The 24166-nt window shown below is 37.7% G+C and overlaps 1 protein-coding gene across 1 annotated transcript; it reads left to right on the top strand.

Moving 5' to 3' along the window:
* The first annotated feature begins 21176 nt into the window (after positions 1 to 21176).
* EXL2 (EXORDIUM like 2) lies at positions 21177 to 22311 on the top strand. The gene has a single exon (XM_079060088.1). The coding sequence runs from the start codon at positions 21238 to 21240 to the stop codon at positions 22147 to 22149; it is 912 nt and encodes a 303-aa protein (XP_078916214.1). The 5' UTR covers positions 21177 to 21237; the 3' UTR covers positions 22150 to 22311.
* Positions 22312 to 24166: the final 1855 nt, after the last annotated feature.

Here is a 24166-nt window from a genome sequence, read left to right as displayed (position 1 = left end):
CACACTCTCAGTTACAAGTTTACAAAAGAATTACAAATACAGAACATTGGTTTACAAATAGTACAGTTTTATGTAACTAAAACTAATTTTCATATACATCATAAAATATAGGATTTTCTGGAATAGTTTACATATTCAAGAAACAGAAAACATTCTTTCAAACGTAAATACTTATGCACTCACTCAACTTTATGTTGATACTCTCTTTTCAAATTACTTGTATTCTCAGGGAACCAGTAGACAGGTACTCCCTGTGCTTTTTAGAAGATGGAGCTATTTATGTCTTGTCTTCTTCTTTTGTATAACTATTTGGTTTCAGTATACAATGATGAAACACATGTAAATACTTATACTTTTTAAATACAATGGTTGTTTGTACTCTGAATACTATAATGCATGTGTTGTGATACTACAAATGAAGTCCTCCACCCCCGGACGTTTCTGCCGTCTGGTTTGGGGGTGTGACAACTAGTCATACGGTTAAGTACTATAACATTTTATGTTTCCTCAGGTTCCATCAAGATTAACAAATTGAGAAGAGTCCATTAGCGTGTTTAACGCAATGTCTAGTTTCTTATTATATGAACCAACTTCTTTTTTGTTTTATTGAATTTGAGGGATGGGTCATCATTTACTTTTTGGATATAACTTTAGCATAGGACATCAAAGTACATATTAATGTGGTCTTTCCATAATTTGTGTAAATTACAATCTTTAAAAACTTACAGACATAATCACATCTTGGTTGTTACTAGTTTATACAAAATCAAAATCAAGATGTATTTACAACATGCAAAATGGTAGAAACTATTTTCATGTTTACCTACCATGGCTCTTACATCATCACATTTAGCTCATGTCTCGAAAAATCCTTAATGTCCATATTGTCAATGAAGATCATCTTACCATCATCGTGTTTTCTCTCCATGATATTGAAAAAACCCACCATGGTGGATGTCCATATTGAAGAAATTTTCAAAAGCATCTATGAGAAAAAGAACAAAACAAAATTATAAGTATCAATAATATTGGATTATAAGATGGAACACAGGTTTGCGTACTTTAAGCTTCACTAACATCCATTTCATTTCTTTAAATTCAAATGTTCCATATTGTTGGTTACATCATTGTAAACCCCTTTTCTTCCAACATATTTGTTTTCAACACACACCGCAATTGTTGGTGATTTTAGTGTCACCGGTTCATTTTTGTAATGGGATTTATACATGTTTCAAAAGGGATTATATCTTAGGTATAATACAAGATTAGAGGTGCAGAGTGTACACTTGTATTAGCCTATATTAATCCTGGTACGATAAAAAGAAAGGGGGTCAAGGGGGCACGCCTCCTTTTGGGGTTCCAAGGGGCAGCGCCCCTTGCGGGTTTCCCGGTCAGTGGGTTAGGAAAAAAATGTGAAATTACTATAGGGACCTTAATAGAAATTGTTTGTGTTTTGATGGTCTCAACGTAAATTCGTGTAGTTATCCAACCCTAAACTACCTTCTCCAAATGTAGTTTCTTATTTTTGAATCTCGAGACATATCATAACTCTCTCTAGTTGAAATATCTGAAAATTACACACACCATATTCTCTCTCGTTTTAATCAATTCTTTGTGCTTAGACTCTTGATTGCTCCTTCAAGGATTATCCAAGATCAAATTTCTCATAACCTAGTCATGGGGGAGAAATATCGATTTGGAAAGTGAACCTACATGATCTTTGATAAATCCAATGATTACCTATTATGTTTCTACCCTAATTTTCTAACAATCAAATCGTTATTTACTGTTGGTGATCATGGCAGAATTTGTAAAAGACATGACTTTAAAATTCAAAAAACATGACAAGGTTGAAGGGAATAACTTCATATGCTAGTAGAATAAGTTTTTTGTTGACATTGAATGTGGTGTACGTGTTACGTATTCCAACGCATAAAGAAGTGGAAAATGAGATACTGGAACAGACTTGGAATCATAGTAAGTGGGAGAACGATGATTATATATGTAGAGGACAAATTCTGAACATTATGTTTTATTCCTTGTTGTGATATCTACCAAAAATGTTGAAAACTGTGAAGGCATTATGATTCCCTTGAATAAAAATATATGATTTAAGATGCTTCTAGTAAGAATTTCTTACTAAGTGACTTCAATAACTTTAAGATGGTTGATTCAACGACAATAATGGAAGGATTTCAAACATAATTTTAAACATCAAATATAGGAGGTATCTTTGGTTCATTTAAGTAGTCACTTACGCATAGAAGAATCTTTTTAGGTGCAAGAGTGTCACACCCCGAAACCGATGGCGGAAACGTTCCGAGGCGGAGGACGTCATGTGTACTATCACAACAGTTGTATCATAGTAAGCGAAGTAAACACAAACATTACATTATAATATGAGTATTTACATTGTTCAAAAACATGGTTTATACATATCAGTAAATATAGCAAAAGTAAAAGACATGACTTCAGAATGTTCCGTCTTCTCCAAAAGTCGGCAGGAGTACCTGTCTATTGATGCCCTGAGAATACAAGCAGTTTTAAAATATCAGCATAAAGCTGGTGAGTTCATAAGCGTTTATTTCTGGTAAAAGAAATGTTTCTTTGATTCCTTTGAAAAGTGTATCCCAAGAAAATCCTATATTTTCCTTAAAAGTTGATAGTTGGTTATCGATTCTGAAATGAGGTGTACAAGTATCTACCATACTTGTATCGTTAGATGTAGTTTCCTTGAAAAACCCTGTTTACTCTCTGTGAGATGTACTAGCCTTATTACATAAATAAAACTAATAAAGAAGTAGGTAGTGAACTAGATCCTAAGGGTATTATCCATAGCCTCTAGTAATCAAATTGGTTATTACTTTGAGATTAGTTCACTTGATTCATTATTACCAAAGTAAATCTCTGTTATCTAGGTTGCGAGTTTTATAACCATACATTAAACTGGATATGGCACGTAACGGGGCCAGTATCTTTTATGACTTTGTCACCCCAGGCATGGCTTCCTAACTGTAGCTAGCAGTTTAGGTCCGGGATAGTCAGTCCCGTATAGATCTATACACAATAGTCACGCTCTCCCTACAAGAGATTCTGGTTATAAGAGTTAGTCCTACACTCACGAAATCCGGTGGAGTGTTACCAAGGACGTGTCTCCAATCCTAAAATAACAAACTTACAAGTAATAGTATCGAAAATCTTGTTTATGGTTTGTATAAATCCTTTATAAAATATCACATTTTATGATAAGATTTACAAGTTCCTTGCTTTAGTTTTGAAAACTATTTCTACGAGTTGATTTCTTAATCGATTGGTAAAACGGTTTTCTGAGTTAAAAGCATACTGAACATATAATTATTTAAACAAAATAATATACTTGAGCACAAGTTTCCTTGTACTTTTGCTTGAATTCCCCCCCTGAAGATATGAAATACTCGGAAAAAACGTAGGGGTATGAACTCATTGTTTTGACGTGGGATTCGAGTGTAAGTTGCTAGGAATTTCTGAGTGTCAAATAAAGCCCCGGACACAAATGGATCCTATTTAGCATGTAAAAGTACATATACACATTAGGTGAGAGCATAACACTATTTGTTATGGAAGGAAACCACCTTAGGGACTAGGAAACACTTAAAACTAAGTGTTAGAATCACATTTGTTTGAAGAGGGGAGTTTGCGGCCGTAATCAGGAGTTTACGGTCCATGGGTTTACGGTCCAGGTGTTTACGGTCCCTGGGTTTACGGTCCAGGTGTTTATGACCATAAACACTTGGCGAAAAGTGTGTTTTTCGATGTTTCAAGGTCCTTTCTAGCCTTCTGGAAGTGTTCTAAGCCTCGTTTCTAAGCTTAGGAGGGTGTTGTGGCAACTTTGCACCCTATAAATAGAGTTTACGGTCAAGGGAGATTGCCTTTGACCGTAAACACTCTTTTGGTCACGATTTCTAGATGTTCAGCAAGAGATTCTTGTATCCAACAAGCTAAGGGTAGAGTACTTACGTAATGGAAGCTTGAAAGGGTGGTTAGAGTCCAAAAACACTAGTGTGTGTTCTTGGTGTTCTTGGTGAAAGAGAAAATCTAGAAAAAGATGAGTTTCATGAGATAGGAGCATGTATTTACCACTAGGAGTCAGATAGAAACACAATCAAGGTGAAGAATCACTTACACTCTTCAGGATATTGAGCAAAAATCGAAGTTTTGTAGAGAGAGAGAGAGAGTAGAGAGAGAAAGCTTCTGGAGTGTGTAAAGTGAGAAATGAAGGCCACTCATCCCTTATATAGGGGTGAGTTTACGGTCAAGGGGTAGGGTGGAGGGTTTACGGCCGTAAATAGGGTTTACGGTCGTAAACAGAGTTTACGGCCGTAATCTATGTTTGCGGCCGTGAACCCCTCTCGAAGGGTCGTTTGGCCCGGATGCTATGCGTTGACTTGGAAAAACTCATTTTTGGACCCAAACTTGGATTGTACTAAGCTTAGAATATTCCGTTAGACCAAAATAGTGTTAACATGAACGGAAATAAATAAAAACCAAAATTTTATAAACGGAAACTGGGTAAGGAATAACAGAAAAAGTTTCGGGTTGTCACATCATCCCCCCGTTAGAGGGAATTTCGTCCCGAAATTCGAACATAGAATACAAATCATGGATTAGAAAAGAGATGCAGATACTTCTGTTTCATCTGATCTTCGCGCTCCCAAGTGAATTCTGGTCCCCGCTTGGCATTCCAGCGAACCTTCACTATCGGGATGCGACTTTGTTTCGTTCGTTTGATCTCTCTATCCATGATTTCGATTGGTTCTTCCACAAAGTTCAGATTCTCGTTGATCTCAATCTCGTCGAGAGGAATCGTAAAGGTTTCATCGGACACGCATTTCTTAAGATTCGAAACGTGGAAGACAGGATGAATGTTGCTAAGTTCTTGCGGTAAACGAAGTTTGTAGGCTACGGGACCAATTCTAGCGAGGATCTCGAAAGGGTCCTATGTATCTTGGATTTAGCTTTCCACGCTTACCAAAGTGTATCATGCCTTTCCAGGGTGAGACTTTTAGCAGGACACGGTCTCCAACCTGGAACTCCAAGGGTTTTCATAGTTTATCAGCGTAGCTCTTTTGTCTAGCTCGTGAGGCCTTAAGTCGTTCTCGGATTTGTACAATCTTTTCTGTGGTTTCGCGAATGATTTCTGGACCAGTGAGAGTGCTGTCAGGGACTTGCCCCTTGACTAGCTGCGTGTCGCCCACCTCAGCCCAGCACAGAGGGGATCTGCACTTGCGGCCATAGAGGGCTTCGAAAGGTGCAGCCTTAATGTTGGTGTGGTAACTGTTGTTGTAGGAAAACTCGACCAAGGGAAAATGGGTGTCCCACGACTCACCGAAGTCAATGACACATGCTCTCAACATGTCTTCCAAGGTCTGGATGGTTCTCTCACTCTGCCCATCTGTCTGAGGATGGTAAGATGTGCTCATATCCAGCTTAGTTCCAAGAGCCTTCTGTAGTGACTGCCAGAACCTCGAAGTGAACCTGCTATCTCGATCGGAGATAATGGACACAGGCATACGATGCAGTCGAACTATCTATCGGATGTAGATTCTTGTGAGTCTCTCCATTTTGAAGTTTTCCTTGATTAGCAGGAAGTGGGCGGATTTAGTTAGCCGGTCGACAATTACCCAAATGGCGTCGTGCCCACTCGGAGACTTGGGTAGTTTGGTGATAAAATCCATAGTAATTCTCTCCCACTTCCACTCAAGTATCTCCGACTGGTGGAGCAGTCCTGAGGGCTTCTGATATTCGACCTTCACCTTGGCGCAAGTCAGGCACTTGCCCACGTAGGTAGCGATCTCTGCTTTCATGTTTGGCCACCAATATAGTTTCTTGAGATCGAGATACATCTTGTCCGAACTTGGGTGAACGGAGTATCTAGTCTTCTGAGCTTCGTTCATCACAACCTCTCTGTAACCACCGAACTTTGGGGTCCAGATTCGGTCCATGAAATAATAGAGTCTGTTTCCCTTTATTTCTAGGTTCTTTTCCATTCCTCTCAAGGATTCACCCGACATGTTCTCTGGTTTTAAGGCTTCTAGCTGAGCCTCCTTGATTTGCGCGGACAAATGGGAATGGATATTCATGGTCAGTGCCTTCACTCTACGACCTGATTACTCATTCCGGCTGAGGGCATCTGCCACCACATTGGCCTTGCCGGGATGGTAGTGGATTTCACACTCGTAATCGCTGAGTAGCTCAACCCATCGCCGTTGTCTCATGTTCAGCTCCTTCTGGTCGAAGATATGTTGCAAACTTTTATGGTCCGTGAAGATAGTGCACTTGGTTCCGTAGAGATAATGTCTCCATATCTTCAATGCGAAGACCACTGCTCCCAATTCCAGGTCGTGCGTTGTATAGTTGACTTCGTGTGCTTTCAGCTGTCTTGAGGCATAAGCAATGCCTTTTCCCCGTTGCATGAGCACACAGCCTAGGCCCTGATTGGATGCATCACAGTAGACAACGAAGTCCTCCGTCCCTTCGGGCAGAGACAAGATAGGTGCGCTGCATAGGGCCCGCTTCAATGTTTGGAACGCAGTGTCTTGCTTTTCACTCCAACAAAAGGGTACGCCTTTCTGAGTCAGAGTGGTTAAGGGTTTGGCAATTCTGGAGAAATTCTGGATAAATCTGCGATAGTAGCCAGCAAGACCCAAGAATTGACGGATTTCTGTGGGTGTCTTCGGTGCTGACCAGTTCTCTATCGCTTTGATTTTGGAGGGGTCCACGTGTATGCCTTCCTCACTTATCACGTGACCTAAGAAGGTTACTTTTCGAATCCAGAATTCGCACTTGGAGAATTTCGCGTACAGTTTTTCTGTCCTTAGGGTTTCCAACACCGATCTCAAGTGTTGTCGATGATCTTCTTCACTTCTGGAATAGACAAGTATATCATCGATGAACATGATTACAAACTTGTCCAGGAAAGAACGGCACACCCGATTCATCAGGTCCATGAATACTGTCGGTGCGTTGGTTAGACCGAAGGGCATCACTACAAATTCGTAGTGACCATACCGAGTCCGAAATGTTGTCTTAGGAACATCACTCTCATGGACTCGTAGCTGATGGTACCCTGATCTTAGGTCTATTTTTGAAAAGTAACTAGCTCCTTGAAGTTGATCGAAGAGGTCGTCGATTCGAGGAAGAGGGTAACGGTTTTTTACTGTGAGCTTGTTCAGCTCTCGGTAGTCAATGCACATCCGAAAGGATCCATCCTTCTTTTTCACAAATAAGATCGGGGCTCCCCAGGGTGAGGAACTCCGTCTGATGAACCCTTTGTTGAGCAGCTCATTGAGCTGACTGGATAACTCCTGCATTTCTGCCGGCGCTAATCGGTATGGGGATTTAGCTACGGGGGTAGCTCCGGGGACTAAGTCGATACGAAACTCGACTTGGCGTTCGGGAGGGATTCCCGGAAGATCTTCAGGAAAAACATCGGGAAAGTTGCAGACTTCGGGGATGCTCTCGAGGTCTTTAACTTCCTGCTTCTCGTTAATGACATGGGCTAGGAATGCATAACACTCCTTTCGCAGGAGTTTCTGGGCTTGCATGCATGAAATGATACGGAGGTTCGAACTGAGTTTATCACCGTAAATCACGAGAGTTTCATCAGAGGAGAGAATGAGGCGGATAGCTTTTTCGTAACAAAGGATATCAGCATGATTGGGGCTCAACCAATCCATGCCGATGATGACATCGAAGCTTTTTATGGAGACTGGCATAAGGTCGATGGGAAAAGAATGATCGTTTAGGGTAAGAGTACAGCCTACATATATATCATTAGTGCTCTCTTTCTCACCGTTAGCCATCTCGACGGTAAATGTTTCAGTTAATGGTTGAGGCTTATGCTTAAGAAGATGTTTGAATGCATGGCTAACAAAACTTCTCTTCGCACCAGAATCGAAAAGAATGCATGCATAAGAGTTGTCGAGGAGGAATGTACCCGAAACAACAGTGGGATCAGCGACTGCCTCTTCTTGACCCATCGTCAGTACTCTCCCCATGTCACCTGCTGTTGCTGCCTTGGGGAAGTTTCTCTTATAGTGCCCAACTTCTCCACAACCATAACAGGCTTGACCGACGCCTGCTCCAGATGCTTGATTAGTTGGTTGGACTGGTATTTTGCAAACTCGAGTTGTGTGCCCCTTTCTGCCACAGCTGGTGCATGACATTTCTCGGCATGGGCCGGGATTATGATGATAGTTACACTTGTCGCACCGAGGAAGGGTGCCAGCATATCCACTGGTAGGTGCTTGAGTGGCAGGAGCAGCGGCAGGAGTAGTAGCAGCATGGACTGCCACCGTTTGCTGTTTCTTCGAGGGCTCTTGAGAAGACTGGCCCTTTCGCTGCTTCCAAAACTTTCTTTTCTCACCACTCCCTTTAGCTGGCTCAGGAGCGGTTGCCACTTTATCCAGATCAACTCCGTGATTTATGAGAGTTTGCGCCAGACACTTAGCGCTGTCAAAGGTGTTTGGCCTTGCAGCCAAGACATTTCCCTTGGTGGGTTGTGTCAGTCCCCAAATGTATCTCTCTATCTTCTTGCTTTCCGGGGTGACCATTCCCGGGCAAAGAAGAGCTAGGTCTTCAAACCTAGAAGTGTAGGCAGCAATGTTGGATTCTTTCATCCTCAGGGTCCAGAGTCCGTGCTCTAGTTTCTACATCTCGCCTCGTGGGCAGTACTCGGCTATCATGAGTTCCTTTAAACTTTCCCAACCCATAGCATTTGCCACTGGTAGGGTTAGGGATTTGACCCGACCATTCCACCAGGTCAGTGCCCTGTTGGCGAAAGTGCAAGCGGCGAATTTTACTTTGTTGACCTCAGAACAGGAACAGATTTCGAAAATGGACTCAATTTTCTCGATCCATTGAGTCAGGGCAATAACTCCTCCTTTGCCGTCGAAAGATGTGGGTTTCGCGCCCATGAAGTCCTTATAGGAACACTCCTTCTGGTGTCCCTGACCACCTTCATGATTTTGGGGATGCGTACCACCTCCCTGACCACCAGATCCACCAGGATTCATCTGTGACATCGCGGCAGCCACAGCAGCAGTAACAGCTGCATGGAACATAACGGGATCGAACTGAGGGGGCGGTGGTGGTGGTGGAGTGTCGTCATTTCTTCTGATGGGTCTTTTTCGGGGAGGCATCTCGTTCTAAAATAATCAGGAAGAAGAGGATGGTAAGTCCTCAAGATATATGAAACAAAATATATCTCGTCCTGAAAATAAAGTGTTCTACCAAGCGATAAGCAAGGAAAGGTTACTAATGCAAGTAATTTATCGCTAAGAAACGAATAGGTAGCAACACTAGGAATGAATTTCTACAATGTATTCGGCTCTGGCTAAAATACTCCTACAGTATTTTAAGTTGCATGTTTTGTTCTTTTGATACCTTGTTGAATGGAGACTGGGTAAGTTCTAGGCCTGTTACAACACCAAAGTCACTCCCAAGCACATGTTGGTCATGTCTCGAATGAATATAGTTGATCAGGCTATATTGACCCTAGACATGATTACATAACTGCCCAGGTTTAACCGCAGTGTCCAACATCCAAAATACTTTTGTTTTGTTCTACTCATGATATTGTTTCTGGTATGTAGATATACTTGTATACTTTTTACAAAAATACTTGTATTTTAAAAGTATACTTTTAGTTCAGAGCACTTCGGCCCCTTAGTGTTTATAGTTGTATACCATGTAAGGTTCGGTATACTTAGTTCACTATAAACAATAGCTCTGATACCAATCTGTCACACCCCGAAACCGATGGCGGAAACGTTCCGGGGCGGAGGACGTCATGTGTAGTATCACAACAGTTGTATCATAGTAAGCGAAGTAAACACAAACATTACATTATAATATGAGTATTTACATTGTTCAAAAACATGGTTTGTACATATCAGTAAATATAGCAAAAGTAAAAGACATGACTTCAGAATGTTCCGTCTTCTCCAAAAGTCGGCAGGAGTACCTGTCTATTGATGCCCTGAGAATACAATCAGTTTTAAAATATCAGCATAAAGCTGGTGAGTTCATAAGCGTTTAGTTCTGGTAAAAGAAATGTTTCTTTGATTCCTTTGAAAAGTGTATCCCAAGAAAATCCTACATTTTCCTTAAAAGTTGATAGTTGGTTATCGATTCTGAAATGAGGTGTACAAGTATCTACCATACTTGTATTGTTAGATGTAGTTTCCTTGAAAAACCCTGTTTACTCTCTGTGAGATGTACTAGCCTTATTACATAAATAAAACTAATAAAGAAGTAGGTAGTGAACTAGATCCTAAGGGTATTATCCATAGCCTCTAGTAATCAAATCGGTTATTACTTTGAGGTTAGTTCACTTGATTCATTATTACCAAAGTAAATCTCTGTTATCTAGGTTGCGAGTTTTATAACCATACATTAAACTGGATATGGCACGTAACGGGGCCAGTATCTTTTATGACTTTGTCACCCCAGGCATGGCTTCCTAACTGTAGCTAGCAGTTTAGGTCCGGGATAGTCAGTCCCGTATAGATCTATACACAATAGTCACGCTCTCCCTACAAGAGATTCTGGTTATAAGAGTTAGTCCTACACTCACGAAATCCGGTGGAGTGTTACCAAGGACGTGTCTCCAATCCTAAAATAACAAACTTACAAGTAATAGTATCAAAAATCTTGTTTATGGTTTGTATAAATCCTTTATAAAATATCACATTTTATGATAAGATTTACAAGTTCCTTGCTTTAGTTTTGAAAACTGTTTCTACGAGTTGATTTCTTAATCGATTGGTAAAACGGTTTTCTAAGTTAAAAGCATACTGAACATATAATTATTTAAACAAAATAATATACTTGAGCACAAGTTTCCTTGTACTTTTTCTTGTATTCCCCCCCCCCCCTGAAAATATGAAAAACTCGGAAAAAGCGTAGGGGTATGAACTCACTGTTTTGACGTGGGATTCGAGTGTAAGTTGCTAGGAATTTCTGAGTGTAAAATAAAGCCTCGGACACAAATGGATCCTATTTAGCTTGTAAAAGTACATATATACATTAGGTGAGGGCATAACACTATATGTTATGGAAGGAAACCACCTTAGGGACTAGGAAACACTTAAAACTAAGTGTTAGAATCACATTTGTTTGAAGAGGGGAGTTTGCGGCCGTAATCAGGAGTTTACGGTCCATGGGTTTACGGTCTAGGTGTTTACGGTCCCTGGGTTTACGGTCCAGGTGTTTACGGTCCCTGGGTTTACGGTCCAGGTGTTTACGACCGTAAACACTTGGCGAAAAGTGTGTTTTTCGATGTTTCAAGGTCCTTTCTAGCCTTCTGGAAGTGTTCTAAGCCTCGTTTCTAAGCTTAGGAGGGTGTTGTGGCAACTTTGCACCCTATAAATAGAGTTTACGGTCAAGGGAGATTGCCTTTGACCGTAAACACTCTTTTGGTCACGATTTCTAGATGTTCAGCAAGAGATTCTTGTATCCAACAAGCTAAGGGTAGAGTACTTACGTAATGGAAGATTGAAAGGGTGGTTAGAGTCCAAAAACACTAGTATGTGTTCTTGGTGAAAGAGAAAATCTAGAAAAAGATGAGTTTCATGAGATAGGAGCATGGATTTACCACTAGGAGTGAGATAGAAACACAATCAAGGTGAAGAATCACTTACATTCTTGAGGATCTTTGAGCAAAAATCAAAGTTTTGTAGAGAGAGAGAGTAGAGAGAGAAAGCTTCTGGAGTGTGTAAAGTGAGAAATGAAGGCCACTCATCCCTTATATAGGGGTGAGTTTACGGTCAAGGGGTAGGGTGGAGGGTTTACGGCCGTAAATAGGGTTTACGGTCGTAAACAGAGTTTACGGCCGTAATCTATGTTTGCGGCCATGAACACCTCTCGAAGGGTCGTTTGGCCCGGATGCTATGTGTTGACTTGGAAAAACTCATTTTTGGACCCAAACTTGGATTGTACTAAGCTTAGAATATTCCGTTAGACCAAAATAGTGTTAACATGAACGGAAATAAATAAAAACCCAAATTTTATAAACAGAAACTGGGTAAGGAATAACGGAAAAAGTTTCGGGTTGTCACAAAGAGAATGCCAAAAATAAGGGAAATTTTGAATCTGGACAGCCCTCTGTTCATATGGTTTAAGACAAGAAAACAAACTACAATAACAATTAAAAAGGAAAGAAACACAAGGTTAATGGACCCGAAAGATCAAACAACAAAAAGTCCACCGAATTCGTGTGTTGGAGATGTCATCGAGTGGGTCATAGGAAGCATGATTGTCTTGTAAAACTAACTGATGGTTCTAGTGGAAGTGGGAATAGAAATGGAAGTGGAAATGGTGGACAAGGGTCGAAAGACCAAAGTCTTCCAAAAGGAGGTCAAATCTTGACTAACTTTGATAATTCTATTAAGAACTATGTTACACATTATGTTTCTCACATTCCTGAATGTTTTTATGTACAAGATGATGATTGTACATGGTGGATCGACATGGGTGCATCAACTAGTGTTTGCATGGATCAACAGTGGTCCGCGAAATTGACACCTGTGGCTGATGGTTCCATGTTACGTATGTGAAACGAGTTGAGTGCACCAATCTGTGGAATTGGCATTGTTAATTTAGAATTTACTTGTGGAAAGTTTGTTAAACTATATGATGTAATATTAGTACATGATATACGTAAGAATCTTGTTGGTGGTACTTCTCCTAATTGCCTAGTATACGTTGAGCATTCCAAGGCTTATAGGTTCTATGTAATAGAACCTAATGATTGTTCACACTGTGATTGAATCTCATGATGCGGTTTTTATGATATGAGATTTTCATTAATGCTTAGGCCTAAGGATCTAATTCCTAGCACTAGTGAAGTGCCAAAATCAGAAAAACTGGATGATCTTGATGAAGCTGAAAAACAAGATATCTGGAAAAGCAAAAGAGGTCGAATTGCCAACGATTTTGGTTATAACTTTCAAGTATATTTAGTGGAAGAATCGAGAGATGAAATTGGCTCTCAATATGCCTATTATTGTAGTATAGAAGATGATCCTAAGACATGTAAAGACGCTATGGAGTCCCAAGATGTTGCTCTTTGGAAGAAAATAATTAATGATGAAATATCTTCAATTCTTGAGAATAACACTTGGGTGTTATCAGATTTGCATCCAGGTTTTAAACCACTTAGATGCAAATGTACCTTTAAAAAGAAAATGAAAGTTAATGGAACCATTGATAAGTTTAAAGATTGTTTAGTCATTCAACGGTTTAGGTAAAAACTCGGTATTGACTATTTTGACACTTATGCTCTAGTGACACGGATTTCTAACATTAGACTGTTGGTTGCCTTGGCGGTTATACAGAATTTTACATGAGACAATCGGAAGGTTTTGTTATGCCTCGAAATGAGCATTAGGTTTGTAAACTTATGAAATCTTTGTATGGGCTAAAACAAGCGCCTAAGCAATGGCATCAAACGTCTAATGAGGTTATCTTATCAAGTGGCTTTATATTAAACCAATGTGATAAGTGTATTTATAGTAAAATTGATTCTACTGGTTCGGTTTTCATCATTTGTTTATGTGGATGACATTCGAATCTTTGGTACGAACCAAGATGAAGTACATAATACAAAGATATTGTTGTTATTTAAGTTTTCCATGAAGGACATAGGGGAGGTTGATGTAATCCTTGGGATAAGGATTAAACGGATGAACAAAAGGATTATTATGACACGATCACCTTATATTAAGAAAATTCTTAATAAGTTTAACTTTGTTATTTGTTCTCCGATGAGTACCCCTATAGATCCTAGTGTGAAATTGATGCCTAATAACGGCAAGATTATTTCACAATTTGAATACTCGAAGGCAATTAAAACATTGGTGTATGATATGACAAGCACCATATGTAACGCCCACAGATCCGGGCTAGTCAATTTAGAGACGATGAGCATCAAAAATGAGTTTTTGATGGAAAATTATTTAGAAGGATTAATATTAACCAAGTTGTAGTATATGTTACAAGGGTTCCGTACATATGAAGAACGCCGAAATCCGAGTTATAACGAAGAAGTTATGGCCCGTCGAAGTTTTACAGCAAAACCGGCACGGCACCGGGAGATGTAAATAGTGAATTTACGGTAGAAGACTTTTTAGACTTAGTGATCTAAACAAAATTTTTAGTATACGTTAAACCAAGAACATACAAAAAAAGAACGCCCAAATCTGACTTCGTATGAGGAAGTTATGAATTTTCTAAGATTTGGCATAGCAGTGCACGACCCGAAACTCGAATTTTAGTTCGAGCGGTTTTTGGCCTACGTGACCTAAATGAGATTTGAAGATCTTATTAATCGGAACTCAACGGTAAAAAGACAGACGAAAACGGAGTCTGTATGTAGAAGTTATGAATTTTACGCGGACATTTAACAGTATAATCTCCTCCTACTGTTAAATTTAAGATCAGTCGAGAATTAGCCGACAGAGTCTAAATGAAAGTTTTAGATCTTGTTTTTACCTATGCGTGGATATAAAGAATGTCGAGAGTAGAGCTCGTATGTTAAAGATATGGACGAAACTTGGTCCCTACTCTTCGAGCGCGATAAATTCGATACAGTTTTGTAAATCTGAGATAGAATGAGAATTAGTTGACGGCGTCTAAATGAAAGTTGTAGCACTCGTAAATACCAACGTGTGGATATAAAGAACGTCAAAAATGTAGTTCGTATGAACGAGTTACAAATTATAATAGCATATTTACGTATTAAAATAAAGTATAAATCATATATACGTACACATATATATACAAATGTATATATCATTAGAAAGGTATCGACGATGCGGTTATTATAAGACTAGTGTTGTGTACTTTCGACATTAGTTTAGTACAAATATCGTTAAATCTATTTAAAATAGTATTATGAAGGGGTGTTTAGTCGTTTATATAACTATAAGGTCATTAAGTAATTATGGAGGGTAGTTTTTGTAAATTCAATTACTATAAATAAGAGGTTTGGGCTCTCATATTTCTTGCACCATTCTCTTGATTCAAGAGTCTTTCTCTTCTTATCCCCCGAGCATTTCGGTCCCTCGTGATTCGACTTCACTTTCTATAGTTTTAGTATAGTAAGGTGAGCATTGAAGCACTGCACGAATCTTTCTTAGAAAGATTCAGCGACGAAGTTCTACCCCTGCAGAGCCCGACTCCTAGCTAAAACCCCCTTGTAAGTAAGTTATGCTTACCTATTTTAATATAGCTTATATTTAAAATTAGTATTGTTATTATGAACTTATAATAAATATTTGAGCTATTATTATGACTTATATAAGTGTCGTTATAATATCTTTTTAACTACTCGCGGTACGGGGAATTTGGTTTAAAGGGCCGCATAGGGTTGTTGGATTTCAGAAGTGCTATATGACAATATGGTCCTGCTCTCTGGTATTTTAAGTCTGGCCCCTGTCTGTACATAGTGGTTGGAAAGTATTGTTGAAACTCTTATATAATAATAATAATAATAATAAGACTAATAATTAGTCACGGTAAATATTAGACTAAAATCTAGTGGTAATAATACTAGGTTTCGTCGAAGGAAATTATTTTAAAGTAAACGAAGCACTATCCGAGTACCGAGTCACCACCTTATCAAGTGAGTGCATAGTTACTTTCATCTTACACATGGATATAAAGTATTTAATATAAATTATGTGTTGTGAGTGCATAGTTACTTTCATCTTACACATAGATATGAAGTATTTCATATAAATTACGTGTTATGTGTGCATATTATCTGTGTTCTTAATATCTATGAGGGGTGAACGATTTATACATGTTTTAAATGATTTAAACTGTATATGTATTTTATCTACGAAAATGTTGGGTAAAACATGGGTAGATGAAATAGTTGATGTGTGATAAAATGATGAGAGGCCTCAATGTTTAAGATGACCTAGCCATCTAGCGGAGTATAGATGACGACCACGGACTATTCTAGACAGTCCAGTGGAACACTAGTAGGCTCGTAACTTGTAGGTGTTTTTGAACTACGTATTCACTAGGTATTTTTGAACTAAGTGTTCACCATATGTTTTGAACTAAGTGTTCACCATACGTTTTGAACTACGTGTTCACCAGTGTTTTGAACTACGTGTTTACCAGATGTTTTGAACTGCATGTCCACCAGATGTACCCTGTTGTATAAACCCTGGCGACTATACGACTTAGTGTCTGTTGTATAAACCCTGGTGACTATGAGACTTAGTGCCTAAACCCTGGCAACTATGCGACTTAGTGTCTGTTGAGTAAACCCTGGCAACGATGGATTTCGTGCTGATTCCTTAGGATGATCCTTAGGAATGAATGAACGAGGAATAGCTGAATCTTAGGGTAGATCCTTAAGAGTAAAGAAGATAATGGGGATGGGTAATTGGGTTGATTGTTTGATGTTTAACATAATAATTATATTATTGTGGGTTGAAAACCCTATGTAATCACCAGGTTTCCCAACCTGACCCACTCAAGCTTAGTTGTATCACAGGTGTCGATATGAAGCTACTTTACACTGAGGGATTTAAAAGAGATGTAGATCACTAGTGTAAATGAATGTAAGTTCTGTTTATGCTTATGTTTCTGTATTGACAATGACATCCCAAATGTTTTAAAATGGATAAAAATACATTTCTTCGGAAATGCTTTGATAACGTATTTATCATGTTTTTCTGGGAACAAATTCCGCAACATTTTTATTAAAAGAGATACTTTGATTTTTATAAAGCATAAACAAAATCGGTCTTTTTTGGCTGTGAAAATAGGGATGTCACACCATACCTGATATTGCCTATGCTGTGAGAAGATTGATAGATATACTAGTAATCCTAGTACTCAAGATTTGCATGCAATTCAAAGATTATTTAAGTGTCTAAAAGGAATGTTGAATATGGTTTGAGTTACTTGGGATATCCTTTGGTCCTAGAAGGGTATTCAGATTCAAGTTAGATTTCATACTTGGAGGATCATTCCTCAACAAGTGGTTGGGCATTCTTACTTGGGGGAGGAGTTATATCTTGGGCTTCCAAGAAGAAAACTTGCATTACAGATCTACAATGGAGTTTGTATTTGTTGTGTTAGCTACTGCTGGTAAAGAAGCAAAGTGGTTTAGAAATTTGATTCATGAAATTCCATTATGGAAAAAGCCAATTGCACCTATTTCTATCCATTGTGATAGTGTTGTCACTTTGGCTAAGGCCTACAACCAAGTGAATGGAAAGTCTAGACACTTGGGTGTTAGACATAACATGATTAAAGAATTAATCATGAATGGTGTAGTTTCGATTGAGTTTGTGAGAACGCAACAGAACTTGGCAGATCATTTGACAAAAGTTTGGCAAGAGACTTAGTGCACAAGTCTGTTATTGGGATGGGTTTAAAGTTCATTTAAATCAATAATGGTGACACACCCAATTCCTTTCTAATATAATGTTAGAAGTTGAATTCAATGTGGAAAGCTACACGTGTAGATTGGAACACATAATGAATCATCCTAGGTATACGTTCGGTACTACAGTAGTTAAGGCAGAAGTTTAATTTCTTAATAGTTCCTTTGCAAAAGAGGATTGCAGGTACATGATATAAAAGGAATTACCTATGTGATTGTGAAGTGTAGTCACCCTTAAACAAGTTGTGGACATGGCCTTTATATAATCATGAGAGGATTAGGAAACACGACTTAATAATAGTGCCATGTTATTCAGACTTCTTGGGAATTATAACTTGTATGTATTTTATCTTCAGGTTTTCAAATGGGTTGACAGGTTCAATCCTAAGGACACCCAGATTCTCGAATATTTGAAATGTGTTAAATACTAATATGAAAATGTAGTTTTTTATTTTCGAATTCTGAGACATATCAGAACTCTCTCTCTCTCTCTCTAGTTTTTGAAACATACAGAAATTACACACACCGTATTCTCTCTCGTTTTGATCAATTTTTATGTGCCTAGAATATAGATTGTTCCTTCAAGGATTATCCAAGATCGAAATTCTCGTAACCCACACATATATGATAAATATCGATTTAGAAAGTAAACCTACATGATCCTTGAAGAATCCAGTAGTTAACTATTCTGTTTCTACCCTAATTTTCTAACAAAAGTGATCCAGATCATGGGATCAAGATGGAGAAGGAAGGGTTTTATAGGGGAAGTCGATCAACTATGGGTTATGGATGGTTCATGTTAATCGTATCTACTTACAAAGTAATGGTGACAAAATGTTAGAATAGAAGAGGGTGTTGAGGGAAAGAACAAAAAGCCCTTGTGTAAGGAATGTGGGGCTTCTTAATGGAAACATACACATTGGGGGGCTAATGTGATGGATTTGGAAACATAAGAATGTATTGTTGGAAATTTTAATAAAAATTATGTATTTTTATTAAACTTTGGACACATTTAAATATAAATATATTGTATAGTTTATTAATCGTTAGTAGGTTATGTTCTCCTCCGTGAGAGCTTCGAAACAATATATGTTGTGTCCAAAATGAAAAATATGTAAATGAGATATCAATGTTCAAAGATGAATATTGGAAAATAAAGTTTACAAATAAAGTGGTTGTGGAAATATGTCCCACATAAGAAAAAGTGCAAACTCCTAGACCATCTCCAACAGACCAGCAAATATGTGTTTTGCAGGCCAAAAATAGTCCATCTGACCACTATTTTCAACGCAAACGTGGTGAGATTGCAAAGGAACACACACAAATGGTGAGATACTGTTCATGACCGACAAATGTAATATTTAATATAATATTTATTTTATATATAAATAACTCATTTAAAAACAAAAAAGACTGGTTTCAAGACTTCCACTCTTTGTTTTCGTTCTGTTCTATCAACATGAATTGGGGAAATTAAGACGTTGGCGTGTGTGTATTCTAGCCTCCTTCATCGTGTCCATCTTTTCTTTTATATCCGGCGACCCCAACTATTAGTTGTTTTAGTTTTCTTATTTTCCTGATCGTTTTTTTGCCTCATATACCTACTGTTCGTCTAAAAATATGGAGTTCAAAATGGATTTCTAGAAACGTATTGGTTATTGAGGTGAATCGATGGAGTATGGAATGGGAATTGGAAAGGTGAAACAATTAAAATGTAGATTTTGATAGTTTCAAGAAAGCCATGGATGTAGTCTATGGTTTCAAGAAACTACGAGATGATGTGGGTTTGTAGAAAAACAAAAATAACAAATATTTCATAATTAAATAAAAATAAAATTGTTATTTTATTGATAAAAATATTAAATATGCATTTTAGCGGGAGCTTTTAGTGTGTGGTTGGAAGGGAAAAAATATTTAGTGTTAGAATTACACAAATTTAGTGTTTTTTTTAATGTTAAGGTTGGATTTGACCTTAGTGGGTTTATAAGCATAGATGTATAATAAGTTTACAAGCTTCTATGGATAGTTTTACTCTTAACACATATACGGGTGCAGGGGTGCGAATCATGGATTTTGTAGACAAAATTCAACGAACTTGTGTGTGGGCGCGGTCTGTGGACACCAATGCAGTTCTGAGATTACGGGCCCGTGCAAGCCACGTTTTTGCAGAACTTTACAGTTTTGGTCCCTGAAATAATTTTTGTAACTGATGTATTTAATGTTAGTTAATTAATTCATTTAATTTCGAATTAATAAATGCAATTACAAAGTTTGGTATATAAAGAGACCTTGCATTCTCATTCGAATACACCCTTGATTAAATACTCTCTTTACCTTCTCTCTGCATACAAATTACGACAAACTTTTAACGCAAGTTGTCAAATCCAACAATACATACTGTTTCTGTTGTTGTATTCTGGGAACATGCGTCAAATCTATTTAAGAAAATCGTGTCAAACACGAGCCTGGGTCAATTAGTATTATAATTTACTGATTATTTATTTTGCAAATTTATTATTGAAAAATAATTGCATCAAAATTTCAAAACTATGACAAACGTCCTAAGAGAATATACATTACATGGATTAAGTTATAATTTACTCAAAAACAAAATATTATTGAATAGATACACTTTTACCCTTTTATAAAGTATATTTGTCATTTTCAAAACTGTGGTATGGTAGTGGGTACCCCTACCCTCTAATTTAGAAATTTGAAATGATAAGAGGTAGCTAATGGGCCTCGCAGGACCAGTGACCGTACACGAACGTAAACTAGTTCAAATACTCGTTAAAGTACAATCCTTTTTTTTTTTTTTTCTACCACTTTAAATCTCACATTATACGTTATATACACGCATCACTTTTTATATGAAAATATTACATTTTTATTAAAATAATTTAATAAAAAATTACGTAAAATCACTTAATAATCTGATAATATAAAATGTACCTAAAATTATTTATATATTTTAAAGAGATTATAATTAATTTCTGCAAATTGAACTAGCGACTGATGTGTGAGAACTACTATTTTTTATATTAGAAAATCCTTGAACACTCAAACTATTACACATCCATGGTAATAAAAACAATTATATCATTTCTGTGTTTATTAAAATCATTTAAATTTATGTTTATGTTTAAATTTTTATGTTTTGTGACCCGTACTTCCAGATGAACTAATCATATGAGTTTGATTATTGGTCACCAAATAAAATTATAAAATTATCTGATTTTAATACACATAATCTTAATATGATATTTTTTTTTGAGCAAAATATATTTAGCTGATGTTTTTCTTGATTTCACGTTGTATATTATAAGTGTTAATTTTTTTATTTTCAATATTTAAGTTTATTAAATTTTTTGTTAAAGACATGAATACTTTATAGGCTATTGTAGATATAATGATTTTATAAAACATAAAAACATAATTTTTACTTACTCTGAAGTGTGATGGAGTCAAATCGACATGAATTCATTGATACGTACATCGCAGTCATCTTTACACGCTTCAATCCTTTTAATCTGCCATGTCATTATCACTAACCCTAAACCCTCTAGCCTTGCCACGTCACCCCTATTCCTACCACCAGAACCTTACAGCCTGGCATAAGCCCACCATCCCCCAATCACGTCCCGCCAAGTGGCACTCCATTGATGGTGACTCCCTACAGCTGTCTCCACTATATAAACACAATCCCTTCCCCTCTCTATTCACTAAAAACATTCATCCTTCTACCTCTTTCCTTTCGACTTTCTAAATTCTAGTATTCTACCCCTGTCATGGCAAGTAATTACCATTTTGCCACTCTCCTTATCTCCCTCCTCACAATCTCTGTTTTCCAAACATCTTTCAGTGCACTCGTTAAAGAGCAGCCGCTAGTCCTCAAATACCACAACGGCGCCCTTCTCCGAGGTCCGGTCACCGTTAATCTTGTTTGGTACGGCAAGTTTACACCCACCCAACGCTCCATAATCGTCGACTTCTTACAGTCTCTGAACACCGTCAAGGGGACACGAAAGGCAGCGACGCCGCTTCCTTCCGTCTCCTCATGGTGGAAAACCACCGAGAAGTACCATAACGGATCCTCTGTTACCGTTGTCGGAAAACAAATCCTCGATGAGAACTACTCACTCGGGAAGCTTCTCAAGAACTACCATATCCAATACCTTGCCACCAAAGTCGCTCAACCAAACTCCCTCAACGTCGTGTTAACTGCCAAAGAGGTTGGTGTCGAAGGGTTTTGTATGAGCCGATGTGGTACTCACGGGTCGACTAAAGCGAAGCCGAGGGTGGCGTATGCGTGGGTCGGGAATTCGGAAACACAGTGCGCCGGTCAGTGTGCTTGGCCGTTTCATCAACCGATTTACGGCCCACAGTCGCCGCCGTTGGTTTCTCCCAACGGCGATGTTGGGGTCGACGGAATGGTGATCAACTTAGCGACGGTGTTAGCCGGAGCTGTCACCAACCCGTTTAACCAAGGTTACTTTCAGGGTCCGGCGACTGCGCCGTTGGAAGCGGTGTCGGCTTGTACTGGAATGTTCGGGTCGGGTTCTTATCCGGGTTACCCGGGTGATGTTTTAGTGGATAAGAGTACGGGTGCGAGCTACAATGCGCACGGGTTAAATGGACGAAAGTACTTGGTCCCAGCTATGTGGGACCCTAAAACCTCTGCGTGTACTACACTAGTCTAAGGGGGTGTGATCTGGTGTTACGTGGTGTTGCCACTTTGTGGTGTAACTCGGATGTTTGTCGTCTTGTATGACGTGTAAATTCTGATCTTTTTTTAAGAAAAAAGCATGTATAAAAAAAAGTTTGTGACTGGTATAAATAAGTTTGTGTTTTTATTAAGTAAACTGAAGTTGCAGAAAGATAAAAGTGTGTTGGGCTGTTGGGCACCCCGTTTAAGATGAAAAAAAAAGGACCACAAATTATTCTTTAAAGAATTGATTATTTTATCGAATATGGTTTTATAGAACCTGGTAAATTAAATATTATATTCTTAGAAAATTAAAAAGCAATGATTATGTTTTATTTAATATTTTTCAGAATGGGACGTGTGTCACGGACTTATTATGACTTCATGTCATTTTAAAGTACGTGAATTTCGTTTGGTTAAAAATCCATAAATCTTGTTTAGCTTCAGCTTTTGCTTCAGATTATTGGTCTGTGATTTGGAATATCTTGTTCGAAAATGTAAAAGTAGGTCATTAAATATAATTTTTATATAAACAAAAAATCATTGATAATATGTGATAATTGATATAAACTAATCATAACAAAAATTATTTAGTTATTAATTTGTCAGTAATCCGTCTTTTATCCATCATTAATACTATAGTAGAAGACCCACGTGCTTCGTACAAAAGTAAACAAAAACGAAAATGGACAAAACAGAAACATAAACAAATCGAAATTATATAAATCAAAGATTCATAAATAAGAAGACATACTTGAAATGTTGATGTATACAATAGAAAATAGAAACTCGAAATTGTAGATTGAGACCTGCAATTGTAGGTTCCTAAGACAGAAATTTCCCTAGTAGGGATATGTCAATAGGATACAACAATCAACAAAGATCTTCTCTTGATTCTGACGAAATTTACTATGTTCCCTTCATTTTTTGTGGAATACGAAATTATATGAGGAATATGTGTGTTTTTTCTGAACCCGAAATCTGGTCTTTGGTGATGCATTTATAGATATACATTGACAATTAATAACTATTTTTCCCTCCAAAAACTGTTAACCGAAAATAACTGTCAATACAATTAAAACGATTTTAACAGATTTTTAATATAAAATAAAATTCAAAATAGGAATTAATATATATAAAAATAATGTAATTAGTCATGGAGACCCCAAGAGCCCTAAGGCCCAAGGCCAATCTTTTGACTATTATATATATATATATATATATATATATATATATATATATATATATTAATCTAAGTCTTTCAAGACCAATTTGACTAGCCCAATCACCAAATCCAACCCAATCCATTTAGTCCAAGCCTTTGATCTAATTAGTAAACAACTAGTAGGAGGTTTTTTAAGGGAGTGTAAGTTTCCTCTATCTTCCAATGTGGGACAAGTCCCATAGAGAAAGTTTTACATTAAAAAAGTTCCAACAATATCCCACATTTTCTATTCAAACTCCAAAAATATCCCACATTTGGATAGAAAATAAGGGAACTTGGATATTCAAATAAGGGAAGTAAGATATGGCATGCATCTCAATAGGTGTTGTAAAACACGAACCTTTCATAGTGAGTACTACTTGGATCTACTTTGTGGATAGTGAACTAGAGTCTTGAACTAACCACTTTTTATAGTAGAATAAAAAACAAGAAGTATCAAACATATCATATCTAAGCATAGATCATTTCTTACCGTTGTGTTCATTTCGGTCGTGAACAATCCTTTCTTCATGATACTTTTAGAGAGATTAGCCATATCAACTCCCAAAGATGCGACCTCACATCTATCTCACATAGGTAATGCTAATCTGGAACAATCCGTACTATTCCACTATAAAAGCTATCAGCATTATTAAGAATAAGGATTCATCCCTATATCATCAACGGGAAAACACAAAATAATTATCATAGGAATGAGCATACATTTGTGTTGGTGCTTCTTTGAGTCTAACCCAACTAGTTGTCCTATTGAACCTAGACCATGGGATCTCCAATGTTGCTAGGTTCG

The sequence above is a fragment of the Lactuca virosa genome, chromosome 7, assembly GCF_052849685.1.
Source record: "Lactuca virosa cultivar CGN04683 chromosome 7, Lactuca_virosa_CGN04683_v6, whole genome shotgun sequence".
Classification (NCBI taxonomy): Eukaryota; Viridiplantae; Streptophyta; class Magnoliopsida; order Asterales; family Asteraceae; genus Lactuca; species Lactuca virosa.
The sequence above is the reverse complement of the archived record's forward strand: the minus strand, read 5'-3'. Positions and strand labels throughout refer to the sequence as shown.

Coding starts and splice junctions, on each gene's coding strand:
- EXL2 (XM_079060088.1), top strand. CDS start 21,238: ATGGCAAGTAATTACCATTTTGCCACTCTCCTTATCTCCCTCCTCACA.